The sequence below is a fragment of the Bactrocera tryoni genome, chromosome 4, assembly GCF_016617805.1.
Source record: "Bactrocera tryoni isolate S06 chromosome 4, CSIRO_BtryS06_freeze2, whole genome shotgun sequence".
Lineage (NCBI taxonomy): Eukaryota > Metazoa > Arthropoda > Insecta > Diptera > Tephritidae > Bactrocera > Bactrocera tryoni.
The window spans coordinates 12,927,577-12,940,135 of record NC_052502.1 but is presented as its reverse complement, the minus strand read 5'-3'; the positions used below and the strand labels follow the sequence as shown (position 1 = coordinate 12,940,135).

The following is a 12,559-nucleotide window of genomic DNA, read 5'->3' as shown; positions in this document are numbered from 1 at the left end:
AGAAATAAAGCTGTATATTAATTGTTTATATTGTTTGTGTTGTGAAGTTTTTTACAAATTATTATATTATATGTTTTATGTTCTCTGGTCAACGTGTGCAACTACAGAAATTATCATTTCAGCAACAAAAACAGAAATAAAGCAGTATATTAATTGTTTATATTGTTTGTGTTGTGAAGTTTTTTACAAATTATGACGAAAATTAAGTTTACTACTGAGGATGAGGAAAAAATAATTGATTTCGTAAGAAATCACGAAATTCTATATAATAAGCGCCACAAAGAATTCCGTGACAGTGAGAAGAAACAACGTTTATGGTTTGAAATAGCAGAGCAGCTCGATATTAAAGGTGAGCAGTTATTTGTTTTTTTTTTCTATTTGCGTTTATAAACAAATTTTCTTGATATCAACTGCTGTCAGTGATTTTTGGAAGACCCAAGCACTGACAAAGCCGATGAGCGCTTGTCTGCAGCTTTTTTCAGACTAATATTCATTTTATGTTTTTTTACTTAAAAATACTTACATATATACATATACATACATACATGTACATATAATAAAAATCTACCATATGAATTACAGCTGAAGCCGTTAAGGGAAAATGGACCACCATGCGAGACTACTTTATGCGAACCAAAGATAAGCGAGGCAATGGCGCGGTAGCGCCCCTTACTAAACGAGACGAATCACTTATGTTCTTAATGGACACTTCCCTGCGGAAGAAATCGTAAGTCACATTCATGTAAAAACATAATTCCAAGTAAACTTGTTAATATTCCTCTCAACTTTAGTAGCGTGAAAGCAAACACCAGACCTTCAAAGCAGCACACTGACAGCGCTAAGGTACGCAACGCCGTATTAACAACGAAAAAGGAACGCACGCCAGCAGCGCCACCCGTAGAATCGCCACGACGTGCCGGAAAACGAACCAGTGCCGTTGCCGAAATCCAGCAAACTACACCGCCAGAATTAATTAGCAAAAAACGTGCAACTGTGTTGGAACCTTTACCGCCTAAGCCGCCGAAAGCGCCAAAATTAGCGCAGAATGACAGTTTGCAAATCTTTTTCGAATCTATTGCCAGCACTATGCGCACATTCCCGCCATTGTCGATTGCGAAAATAAAATTGCAAATCTCACAGCTAGTGGGCAATGAGGAAATTGCTTTGGCTGAGCGAAACGCCAATACTGAGGTGTTCTATCTGACAAAAAATCAAATAGTCTATGAAAGTGAGAAGGAAAGCGAAGTTGACTATGGTTCCAGCAATGAATCGGTTGTTTAAATACTGATATGTACATGTGTATGTTTATAATTTTTATTTTGGTTTTTGTGTATATTAAACAAATCGTATAACTGCATTGACTATTCTGCTTCTGCGTGAATTTCAGTGAAAGCAGAATCTGTTGCTGTTATAACTGAATACTGTACTGACCCAGAGAACTTAAAACATATTGCGTTTTTCGCATATGTTTTATGTTCTCTGACTGACCTGTAGCTAGGAAAAAGCCGTTAAAGTAGCATATCTCTATATGTAAATATATATTTTGCTGTTTAAAATGTACTCCAATTTTTATTTCTTAAATATTCCTCGATTTTTTTTCTCGCCAAAAGCTTGTTTGGTTTTCCTTAATCTATACAGCTACAAATTGTAAAACCATCTTATCTACTATTTATTACAATCATATAGTAAACACTTTATAAAAGCATTTTACACGGACTTACAATAGACACTTTAGTCATACACTAATATCTTTAAGAATATACAAATATAAGCTGACATATTTACAAATACCTAAACTATATACATATTTACATGCTGTGTAAACTTAGACTATTTTACAACTATTGCAATGTTCGTTGCTCACATTTGCTTATTGTATATTTACTAACTAAATCGGTGGAAAGACATAATCATCACTCAGACTGTTAATATCAACATAGGCCGCACTGGGGCTTAATGCCCTGTAGAGTTCCTCGAAGGTGGGACGATTTTCCGCGCTCTCATCCCAACATTGCATCATTATGGCGTAAACCTGATCCGTGCAGATTTCAGGTTTCTCCAGTCTTTTGCCGGACAGCAAAAATGGTATGAGTTCATGATTGCTGATGGTTGGATATGGTGAGGCGCCCAAAGTGCCGATCTCCCACAGCACGACACCGTATGCCCAGACGTCGCTTTTGTTCGAATAGATATTGTCACGTATCGCTTCAATAGAGAGCCAACGTAGTGGTAGCTTTAAAGAGAAGAGCACACATAAACATATATTAAATAATATTGAGTTGTCTCAAGTCGTGATTAGAAACGAGCTTTTAACTAGATTAAAATATAAACATACACATATATTCTCTGATGAACCTAAACCGGCATCCTAAAGGATGACTACTCCTACTACTTGGGGCTGGCAACTGAACTCCACCTGTTATCGCAAATGACCAAAACTAGTCTATGCGTGGCTTATTGGCCTACCAGATTAACCTAACCTAACGTGAACTGCGGAACACGAAGTATATGGTATCTACTTTCCTATAAAAGCTGAATACCGTGATACAAAAATTCTGTTAAAAGTTGCGCAAGCTCTTTGTATTCCTTGATTTTTGTAAAAACTATTCCAGCTGGACCAAACATTTGTTTCGTAAGGTTCAGTCAACAGACCTGTTGCATGCTCCGCTTTAAAATATAATCAAAGAAAAAAATTACGCTCGTAAAAAATATTTTAAGTGAAATATTCTCAGATCCCACTAAATTCCGGGTGTCACTTTTGGTCCAAATATGTCGTAATCGCTTTTTATTTTAACCTTAAGTAATAAGGTTTAGAAACCCTAGACCCACAATCTCTCGAACTCCAAAGAAACTGCACTATTTTTGGTCTTAAGATTCGATCACCTCAATAAAATGATCAAAATTATCCTCTTGAGAGATTTTCGGTAGCTACTACAACAACATCTATGTCGATTATTCTAACAACTTGATCCCCAAGACCCTATCTCTTCGGACTAACTCGTTTTTTAACTACATCATCACTCGACTGCTTGCCGACTGCAGCTAAATTCGATACCATTCACGAACAAAAACATAGTACAAACCTTCGGGTCTTAAAAATATAAATTTGTAACCTTGAAAATAATTGTCAGCAAACTTCGTTAAACAGCCCTAAAAATTTGTAAAATGTATTCGGATTTCAAAATACGAACCTTTCGAGTTTTTGTATTTGTATAAATACCATGGCGGGATAGACCAAAATCTGATATTTTCAAGGTCTTACGATCGTCTATGAGTACATTACGCGCAGCCAAATCTCTGAAATTTAAAATAACAACATAAAAGAATTTATTTAAATTAAGAGTTTAAATTTGTACGATGAGAAATAACTCACCTATGAGTTATCTCCTGCTCTTCCAGAAATCGCATGCCATTCGCGATTTGTAACGCAAAATTATGCAACTCTTTGTGATCCAAAATATACTCAAATGTTTCATTATAGTCCTCGTCTTCAACTATAGTATAGGTTGCTATAAAAGAGTTTTTATTTTTACAAATTCATTGACTTTTCGTTATTATAAGACATTTCTACTCACTCTCCGCGACAGATGTCTTCGGCTGACGTTCAGTCTCATATTCACTATCCACCGATTGTGTGGATAATTTCAATTCAATATATTTCACCTTCGGCTTTGGCTGCTCGGCTGTTTCGCGATTTGTGTACGAGGCGACGTCGCCGTTGGGTTTGAATTTTGTCGAACCCTGACGCACGGTACGCAGATAAGTTAACTGTAGAAAGCAGGAGAAAATTTTACGGAATACAAAACTAAATGCCTCCATAAATATTACCAAATCGCCACGACCCACAAACTCCATGATCATCAGATATGGCGGTCGTATGGTGCAGCAGCCAAAGAAGCTCACTATGTTGTGATGTGTGCCCACACCCTTCAACATTTCGATTTCACTTAGAAATTCTCCCACTTCATCCGAAGTTGGATTTTCTGTAAAATTTCACAATAATTAAATATTAAACATTCCATCTATATATTGTAGATCCTCTCTCCGTACTCACTTTTCAGTTGCTTTACAGCAACAACGGTGCTGCCGCGCATTCGTCGTATGTTGACAGCGACGGCCTTATAGACACGTCCGAATGCACCCTCGCCGATTTCGGGACCAATCTGTATGGCGCTGTGAGGTATTTCGAATACATCAGCCAAGCCCTTCGCTTGTGCCTCCTGAGAATGAAATATATTTGGCTTGTTAAATCTCAAATCCTCAAATATTTACTGTTTATTTTAATATATAAAGTGATTGCACTATACATTAGAGTGGGTTGATTTTTTTTCTATAACATAAAGCCGCGTATGCGGGAATTGCTCTACGGATCATTCTGAACAACTTTGCTTAAGAAACTGTAGGCCTAAAACCGGTTTGAGCCAGCAATTTTTAAGGCGAAAATTATCTGAAAAAATCGGTTGTATGGGATACACATATATGATATAGTTCCTGATCCGCCCGATTCCAACAAATGTTCAATATAATATCTCACGAACAAATTATTTTGACTCATAAAAACTGCCTTAAAAGTCACTGGATCGAAACCATTTTTGGACCCATATTCCCTGAGGCAAAGTTGGTCTGCATGATCCTTGGTACATTTTCCATATACACGGTTTTTCGACTTTCAGTCCCGTTCGCTCTTTATGAAGCAATCTTAAAAGTCCTACCTTTCCTCAATCCATATAAATAATTTATGTCCGAATCTCTGTATTATTGAAATATAGATATGCTTAGTTTTATAATATCGGATATGAAATACTAATATTAAGGACCACCTTAATTTATATCTAATTTTAAATAAATTATTTAGTCAGATTAAAGCAAAAACTTTCAGAAGAAACAATTGATGTTTGGTAGAATGAGTTAACTCGGTACTGCTAAATTTGAACGAGCGGAACACTTAAGGAGTGGACTAAAACCATGTTGAAATTTTCGTTTTAAAATCATTGTTTTTGACTGTACTGATCTAGTACCATCACCCTGACTTGGAATTTCTCACCCCCCAGACAATAATCCCAAAAATGTTCCACAGTGTTATTTGATGCCTGAAAGTGAAGCTCGAAGAATCTTGGCGACATTTGGTCTCAACAACACGACGCCACTTCTTACACATCGCATCAATCAATGGATTTATTTGAAGAATACTTCGGTGTGTAAAGTCTAAAGTCTTAAGCGGACAATCCCGCTTCCATTCAGGCCTTGCAGCAAAACATCACGCGTCTCATTCGCCAGTTACCAGTTGAAATGCTCAAAGGAGTCATCGAAAATTGGACTCATCGAATGGACCATCTGAGACGTAGCCGCGGCCAACATTTGAAAGAGATAATCTTCAAAAAATAAATGTCAAAGAATGTTCTTTCGAATGATAATATGTAAATATTCCCCATTAAATTGGATGTTTCTGCATTTTTTCATTAAAAAAGTAATGAATCTCAAAGTGGATCACCCATAATTTTTAAAGCAAATTTGTAGAAAAACTTGACTTGACGTTAGCTGTTATTGCTGTCTTGTAATTTTTTCAATTTTTTCTTGGGAATGAGTGAAACGTTTGAGAATGGAAGCATGAGTCTTCCACTGATTTTTAACACTTTCAGGGGTTTTCGAGATAAAAGAGATATAAAATATGATTTGTGGCAAAAGCTGTTTTAAAAAAACTCTCTGGAGAGGTTTTATATGACTTTCTTTTGGAATATGACTAAACTAGACACAAAGTTTTCAGACAAGCTGCAGGGAATTTTCCAGTTCGTCTCTTAATTCATTAAATTAAAAATTAATTTCATTCAATTACTCACCTCAACATATTTATCGACGTAGTTGATGTTGTCTTCCATTCTAAAAGTAAAAGGAAAATAACTTTTTAATAAAATCAAAACCAATAATTGGCAACTCTGCACTATTTTATATGCAAATACAACGGTAATCTTATTAAAAATCAAAGAGATATATTGGAAATCATCATAAAATGAAAGCGCAAAGCAAACTCACTCGACCATGGTGGAAAATGGCGCCAGGCAATGCTCTTCCTTCGGTAGAACACCGTTATGGAATTTGGCAATTTTATTACGTCTCCAACAGCAAAATGTCAAGGCCAAAACGACGATGCAGAGGAAAAGCGCGCTGAGAATAATTAAGGCAATGCCCTGTGGAGAGAATAAATGTGTATTTAGAGAGTATTTTAGGGTAGGGTGGTATAAATATGGTGTTCCTAAAGGTTAGAGGTACATATAGTATTTTAAAATTCCCGTTATTTTTTGACCACACCTCGCATGGGAATAATAGTAATAAGAAAAAATGCTTTTCGATACATTTTTAAAGCCATTTAAAGGTAGTCTGGAATGTTTAGGAAACCCACGGTAATTATTAGGGTATAGGGTTAGTACCATTTTGTGATCTTTTCAAGTCTTTCTTGGCGATTTTTTACTTACCAAATCAAAGTCAGCAGCGTCAATGTTATCGTATACTTTAAAAAAATCAGGAACTGTAAAAGTGAAGACAAATGTTAAGATAACCTAAACACATATCAACTAACCCAGTAGGAAATTGCAACTTACCCGTAACATTTGAGAAATGCTCTGGGCCGCCGCACTGCAGATCGTCTATTATATATGAGCGAATTTTGAGCACAGCATTGGCAACTAGTTGCTTCTCTTTTGGTATACGTATTTTGAAGACACCCTTCATGGTGCCCTTAGTGTTAAGCTGTGTTACATTTCTTATGGGATACAAATGCTCTGTGATGGGTAAGAGGCGACCACCCCACGAAAGCGAAGGATTGGTTTGTTCGCTGATGCTATGAATGTTAAAATGTAGGTATATAAAAAATAAAAAAATAATTTAGTTTTCAAAAAATATATTTTCAATCATAAATTGACAGTTAAACTGTCATTTAAGCTTTCATTGGAGCATAAGCTCTCTATAGTAAAATCCCTTACTCACATTAAATATAATTTCCAATGCTTATTTGTATCTATGGCATCGTGATTATGCTTGTCCATTATTTTCTCATATTTTATCGCCCAATCGAAGATGATCGTCTCATTATCGGGTATATTGACGGATGATAAGACCTTCGGTAGCGTTGCGGCATGTCGGCAGGAACACACGCCCATTATGCAATCTACGAAAGACAGTAATAAGAAAGAAGCTCTCAATCACCAAATTCTTTGTCTCACATGGCACAGACACGGTCGCCCGTTCGGATATCATCGTATTGGATGTTTCCACTAATACTGTATAATCGCAGCCAAACATGAAGCCACACTCGTTTTGATCCACATGCGTCATTGGATTCTCCGGTATGATCATGCTTTTGGTGTCCTGTATTTGAAAAATATGAATTCGGTTAAAAAGTGTACGAAATTTTTATCACATTTATGAAAACTTTAGATCCAGCACTACATTTTTCGGTTCTCTTACCAACCTTAATAACACCGTAGACACTACAAGGCGGTTCACTGCACTTCGTGTAGTTTGTGGCAGTCACAATGACATTGTATGAGGTACCTATAAGTCCACACATATTAATCTTTATTTTTTGAAAATATATTTTATTTACCTTTTGGTAAATTGTCATCCCAGCTGATTAATAGTTGCACAATATCGCCTATTTCATGCAATGTTACATTGGTGGTAACACCTGTGAAGAATTATGAAATTTATATTTACATAGATATCCAGCTGCTAAACTTGAAAGAATGGTTCAATAGGTCTCAGAGACTTTATGCTTAGACTTAGAGAGATTTATGAAATTTTTATTAAGATATCCTTAAAAGAATGATTCAATCAGTCTCAGAGACGCCTAAAACGCCTTTTTCTTATTTAATTTATTGAAATCAGAAATGGAAGATTCTCTGAAAACCACAGCATCATGAATTTTAAAAACTGTTTAAATTAGCACTGGTGACAGACTTGTTATTCCACTACCTCTATTGACTTATACCACTTTATGCGGTTTATACCAGTTTTATGTTCTATTCGCTACTCTCCAAGGCTTAGCGAATCAGGGACACCTCTTATATAGTGTGCTTTTCCGCCTTAGGAGAAGTGAAATCGTTTCATTGCTCTTTACATAGCGTTCTTATTATTTTCTCTCAGAATGGTGTAAGTGATGTCAAAAGATGTGAATGACAAATGTACGAATGAAGGGAGGAGTTCAAGTTTATTATTACATATTTTAAATGAAAAAGATCATATTATTTAAAAAAAAATCACATTATAGATATTTAAGACCCTTTTTATTCCAAAGTCAAGAGATTTAATGAACCACTCTCAAGAACTATACCATGACCTTTTGTATACAGATTGTGACAAAAAAGTACCCGGTACGTATTTTGCTAAGTTGGTAGGACTGTTCTTAATTACTATACCAAATATAATCGCGATCTGTCAACCTGGTTTTTGTTCAGCCTCTACTTAAGTCGGTACAACTCAGTAGTGCGTTGTCTCAAATTTGTCTCAAAATTTGTATTTCTAATCAAATTTTGTATGCGAAATCGTTACAAATGTTGGAAAAGGCTTACGGAGATTTAGTTTTATCAAAAACACAAGCCTACGAGTGGTACAAAGCATTCAAAGACGGTCGAGAGATCGTTGAAGACATGCCTCGTTTTGGACGACCTTCGACCTCTTCAACTGACAAAAATTAAAAAAAAAAGTTATGGATATGGTGCTTAAAAAATGTCGGGCAAGTGCTTAAGATATAGCAAGAGAGCTCGACAACTCTCGGGAGTTTGTTCGAAAGACTTTGGCCGATATTTTGAGTATGAAAATCGATGGCTTAAGTGTATTACATCTGGTGGGTATGACTTTGAAGGCAACAAAATAAATATTGATGACTAAATAAATATTTTTTTTATTTACAATTTCCAGGTACTTTTTTGTCAGAATGTATAATACGTGATCAACTTGAAAAGCGCCGAAATCGGAAAATTTTTGTCCATTGCCAATTTACCTGTTATTCTGCCAGAACGAGTCAATCGCTGTAATAAGAAAATTTTATTAATTTATATTAGTATTATTCGTCATTAAAAAATAATAATTTAATAAAAAAAATATTTTAAAATTGCTTGGCAGCACTATTTGTTTGTTTAGCTGGTTTATGCGCTCCTACTATAATTAGATTATATTATTTATTAGGATAGATAATTTGTGAAAATAAAAAAAAGTCATAGTAACAGGTGAGTTGAGAAGTTCAAAGAAGGCTAACATGGAGAAAATTTGTTTTTGATAAACTTTGATTTTATTATTAAACATAGTTATTTGCAAGGGCATTACAACGATTATAGCGGTAAACAAATTTTACAACAACATTTTTAATACTTTGGATTTAAGCCTCAAAATAAGCCTTAGCTTCTGCGATTACTTCTTTATTGTTGCTAAATTTCTTTCCAGCGAGCATACTCTTACTCACACTTAACAAACCACTTTTCAACGGTTGATTTTATTAATAGTGCAGAGTCCAAATAATGTTGATCGATCCAAACCAAGTTCAAAAGTATTTTTCCCCCAAAAAGCAATGTTAATCTTAAACTAACACAAATTGATTCACTCAAAATAGTTCGACAGCTGTCAAATTTATACTAGGTAGGTACAGACAAAAAATCATATGCATTTAATATTAGTAGTACCATTTATGTATCAGCCTACGAACTTTGCAACCAAGCTGTTAGAATGAAACCCATTGAAAACGGGTCGAGAACCCGTTCACCTCGAACCATGTCCCGGACAGCCATCAACATCAACTGACGATTAACTTGTCAACAAAATAAAAGAATTGATGTTTGAGAATCGACGACTAACAGTCAGAGATCTTTCTGGTATATCGGAAGGATCAGGTCCAAAATCACTAAATCTTTTCGAAACACAGCGTCGTGTTAATGTCTGTGACCACCAGGGTGTCAAGCAACGTATTACTACTGACGTAGTCTTGGATCTATGCTTACGACCCAGAAACAGATGATGAATCGGCCGAAGGAGAGCCGAAGCCGAAAAAAAATCGCCGAAGCAGGTCAATAATCAAGCTTATGTTGACAGTTATCTGCGATCATCGAGATGTGATGCACTCAGAATTCTTTCCAACCGGCCAAACTGTCAACAAGCAATACTATTTGAGTGTTATGCATCGTTTGCGCGAAGATATTTATAAAAAGGCGCCGGAATTATGGGCCGACAATTCTTGGTTTCTGCACCATGGTAATACATCAAATCATCAAATATACTAAAAAATATTTTTTATTAAATAATTTTTATTATTATTTATTTTACTTGATACACAAAGCGCCTGAGATAATTTTCAATAATTTACATACAATATAATGTTAATGGCTTTAACAGCCTTACTGTTGGATGTAAGAGTTTATTATTTTTATTATTTTATTGTAGCCAATAATGATAACAATAAACACACATATGTCTGCATAGTTTTTTTTTACAAATATTTTAGCTTTTCACTACACATACACACATACATATGTATTAGTTCTGTCTTCATTCGTTTGCAAATATTTACCTTAGCAGGAGCGCCAGCGGCTTCTGCGCCTATTGTTGTTGTTGTGGATGTTGCCAAACGCAAAGTAGCGTTCGTTAATATTGAAAGCAACAAGATGGTCACACACTGCAGATACAAGAGTTTCGAACACATTTTTACACACTACTCATTTTCCAACGGCACCAGTCATTTTGTTGTGGATTTGAACCAATGAGTTCTGCTGGAAGATAAATGAAGAAATGCAAAAATTAATTTTATAGATCTTGAGTGTAAATAATAATTGATTATATAATATATGTATGTATGTTGGAAAATATATGTAGATATCAAGTCACCTAAGGTTGGCTCAGTAGCTGCCGGTTATTTTTATAAAGCCTGATAAGATAAGATAAATAGATGATGGTTGCACCGGCGACTATTGTGTCATCTCCCAAGTCATAACGACTCACTTAACCCCAGCATATTTATCCTTCGTCTGCAGACTGTTATGCAGTCAATTAGCAGGTGTTCTGGCGTTTCAGGCTTCCTGTCGCAGAACCGGCAATTTGCACAAGAAGCTATTCCCATGTTATGTTAGTGCTTCTTGAGCTTAATGTGGCCAGTGTGGATTGCGACAAGTAGCCTGAGTTTGTCCCTTGGGAGGTTGATTACACGTAAAAAAAGCTTGACAGAGTTTCTTTACATCAAGAATTGAAGAAAATTGTCTAAATTCCGCCTTTTTGGAGGGATCTAGACTAGTCTAGGCCCGCAAAATATACAAGCTACTTAAATTTACTAAACATTATTTGAATAACTTATAAAATGCATAGAGAATTGAATAATGTCGGTTGTCTTCGAATTAAAACACAAATGGTTTGAGATTCAGTTTCGGTTAGAATAATTATTCTTTAGAATCATATAAAAATAAATATACATAGAAACCACAACATGCCCATAGGTCCATTGAGAATGTATTTAACACGCTAACCTTAGATATAGAGAGAGCTCTAGAGTATAAAGAATATGCCCTGGACAGCTTTCTTGAAATAAGCGCAGCATTTAATAATGCCGGCAATGAAGCAGTCTTTAATAGTCTGGAAGTAGTCTGCATAGAGCTTGCAATCATGTAAGCTCTACTGAACTGCGAACAGGAACTCATCAAGGGTCCATACTGTCGCCTCTCCTGTAGTCACTGTAACACTCTAGCAAATGAGCTTCTGGAAAATTTTGAAGAAAGAAAACCCAAACTGATAGCCTATGTAGATGATCTAGCTATACTATTGACGGGCAAGTTTCTAGACACAATTAGTAACGTGACAAATAACACTAGAGGCATTTAGACGGTACTGATATGGTACTCTTTACAAAGTGGTACAATATCTCTTTACAAAGAGTACAAGATCTCTTTACAAGGCGGTACAAGGAGGATATGGAAACCCACGAAACTCAAAGGTGTACAGCTAGCACCTAAGGATCATACCACGTATCAGGGAGTAACTTTGAACAGCAATCTGAGTCTCTTAGAAGCAGGAAGATAGTAGCGGAAAACGGCTATGTATATACTGAGTTCCGGGCCACAAGACCAATCGGCTACCGAACCGGTACATGAAACACGTAAGCCTCTAAAAACGATACACAATAAAATTTCCGAGAAATACGTAAGCCTCTAAAAACGATACACAATAAAATTTCCGAGAGTGCTAACTGGCGGATAAGGCTGAGGTGGAAGGCCTTACGAGTATGCAGGATCACCAAGGTCAGCTGCAGAGAAACGGATAACCTAATAAAAGTCTAAGTACGAAAGTCTGACTCACCTCTAATACCTGCTAAGCCTTAAGCTTATAAACTTTCTAAATTTAATCAATTTTAGCATTAAATGCCACAATTTTCCTTAAACCAATCGTAGATATGTAAAGGTATATACATATTCATTTTGCAAAACGTATCGTATCCAAATGTCTTTTATCATTACATATGTATGTGTCATTGGATACAAAACAAATTGCGATTTGTAACCACCAAAACCGGCGCGAAGCGACAGCAAATTAA

General features: G+C 35.8%; 2 protein-coding genes across 4 annotated transcripts in view; one reads left to right on the top strand and one right to left on the bottom strand.

The window, feature by feature from the left end:
* Positions 1–50: 50 nt before the first annotated feature.
* Positions 51–1,560, top strand: LOC120775079. Its single transcript, XM_040105073.1, has 3 exons — positions 51–349; positions 583–727; positions 792–1,560. Exons 1-3 carry the CDS (start codon positions 193–195, stop codon positions 1,279–1,281), a joined length of 792 nt encoding a protein of 263 aa, XP_039961007.1. The 5' UTR covers positions 51–192; the 3' UTR covers positions 1,282–1,560.
* Positions 1,561–1,702: 142 nt separating this feature from the next.
* LOC120775077 (mast/stem cell growth factor receptor Kit) overlaps positions 1,703–12,559 on the bottom strand; it is a 48,578-nt gene continuing 37,721 nt past the window's right edge. Inside the window, exons 1-16 of one of the 3 annotated variants that reach the window (XM_040105071.1) lie at positions 10,553–10,684; positions 8,996–9,023; positions 7,601–7,681; positions 7,466–7,548; positions 7,218–7,362; positions 6,982–7,162; positions 6,597–6,835; positions 6,471–6,523; positions 6,031–6,185; positions 5,838–5,877; positions 4,055–4,220; positions 3,829–3,983; positions 3,576–3,768; positions 3,374–3,509; positions 3,192–3,297; positions 1,703–2,233 (exon numbers count right to left, since the gene is read on the bottom strand). In XM_040105071.1, coding sequence (XP_039961005.1) covers positions 1,889–2,233; positions 3,192–3,297; positions 3,374–3,509; positions 3,576–3,768; positions 3,829–3,983; positions 4,055–4,220; positions 5,838–5,877; positions 6,031–6,185; positions 6,471–6,523; positions 6,597–6,835; positions 6,982–7,162; positions 7,218–7,362; positions 7,466–7,548; positions 7,601–7,681; positions 8,996–9,023; positions 10,553–10,684 — 2,238 coding nt within the window. In that variant the 3' untranslated portion in view covers positions 1,703–1,888. Of the gene's footprint in view, positions 2,234–3,191; positions 3,298–3,373; positions 3,510–3,575; positions 3,769–3,828; positions 3,984–4,054; positions 4,221–5,837; positions 5,878–6,030; positions 6,186–6,470; positions 6,524–6,596; positions 6,836–6,981; positions 7,163–7,217; positions 7,363–7,465; positions 7,549–7,600; positions 7,682–8,995; positions 9,024–10,552; positions 10,752–12,559 lie in introns of those variants that run through there. The other 2 variants (XM_040105068.1, XM_040105070.1) reach the window with 2 other exon arrangements.

Excerpts from the sequence above, each read along its gene's own strand:
- LOC120775079 (XM_040105073.1), top strand. The coding sequence starts at position 193 with ATGACGAAAATTAAGTTTACTACTGAGGATGAGGAAAAAATAATTGAT. Across the intron at positions 350-582 it reads AGAGCAGCTCGATATTAAAG|CTGAAGCCGTTAAGGGAAAA; the intron begins GTGAGCAGTTAT and ends TATGAATTACAG. Across the intron at positions 728-791 it reads ACTTCCCTGCGGAAGAAATC|TAGCGTGAAAGCAAACACCA; the intron begins GTAAGTCACATT and ends TCTCAACTTTAG.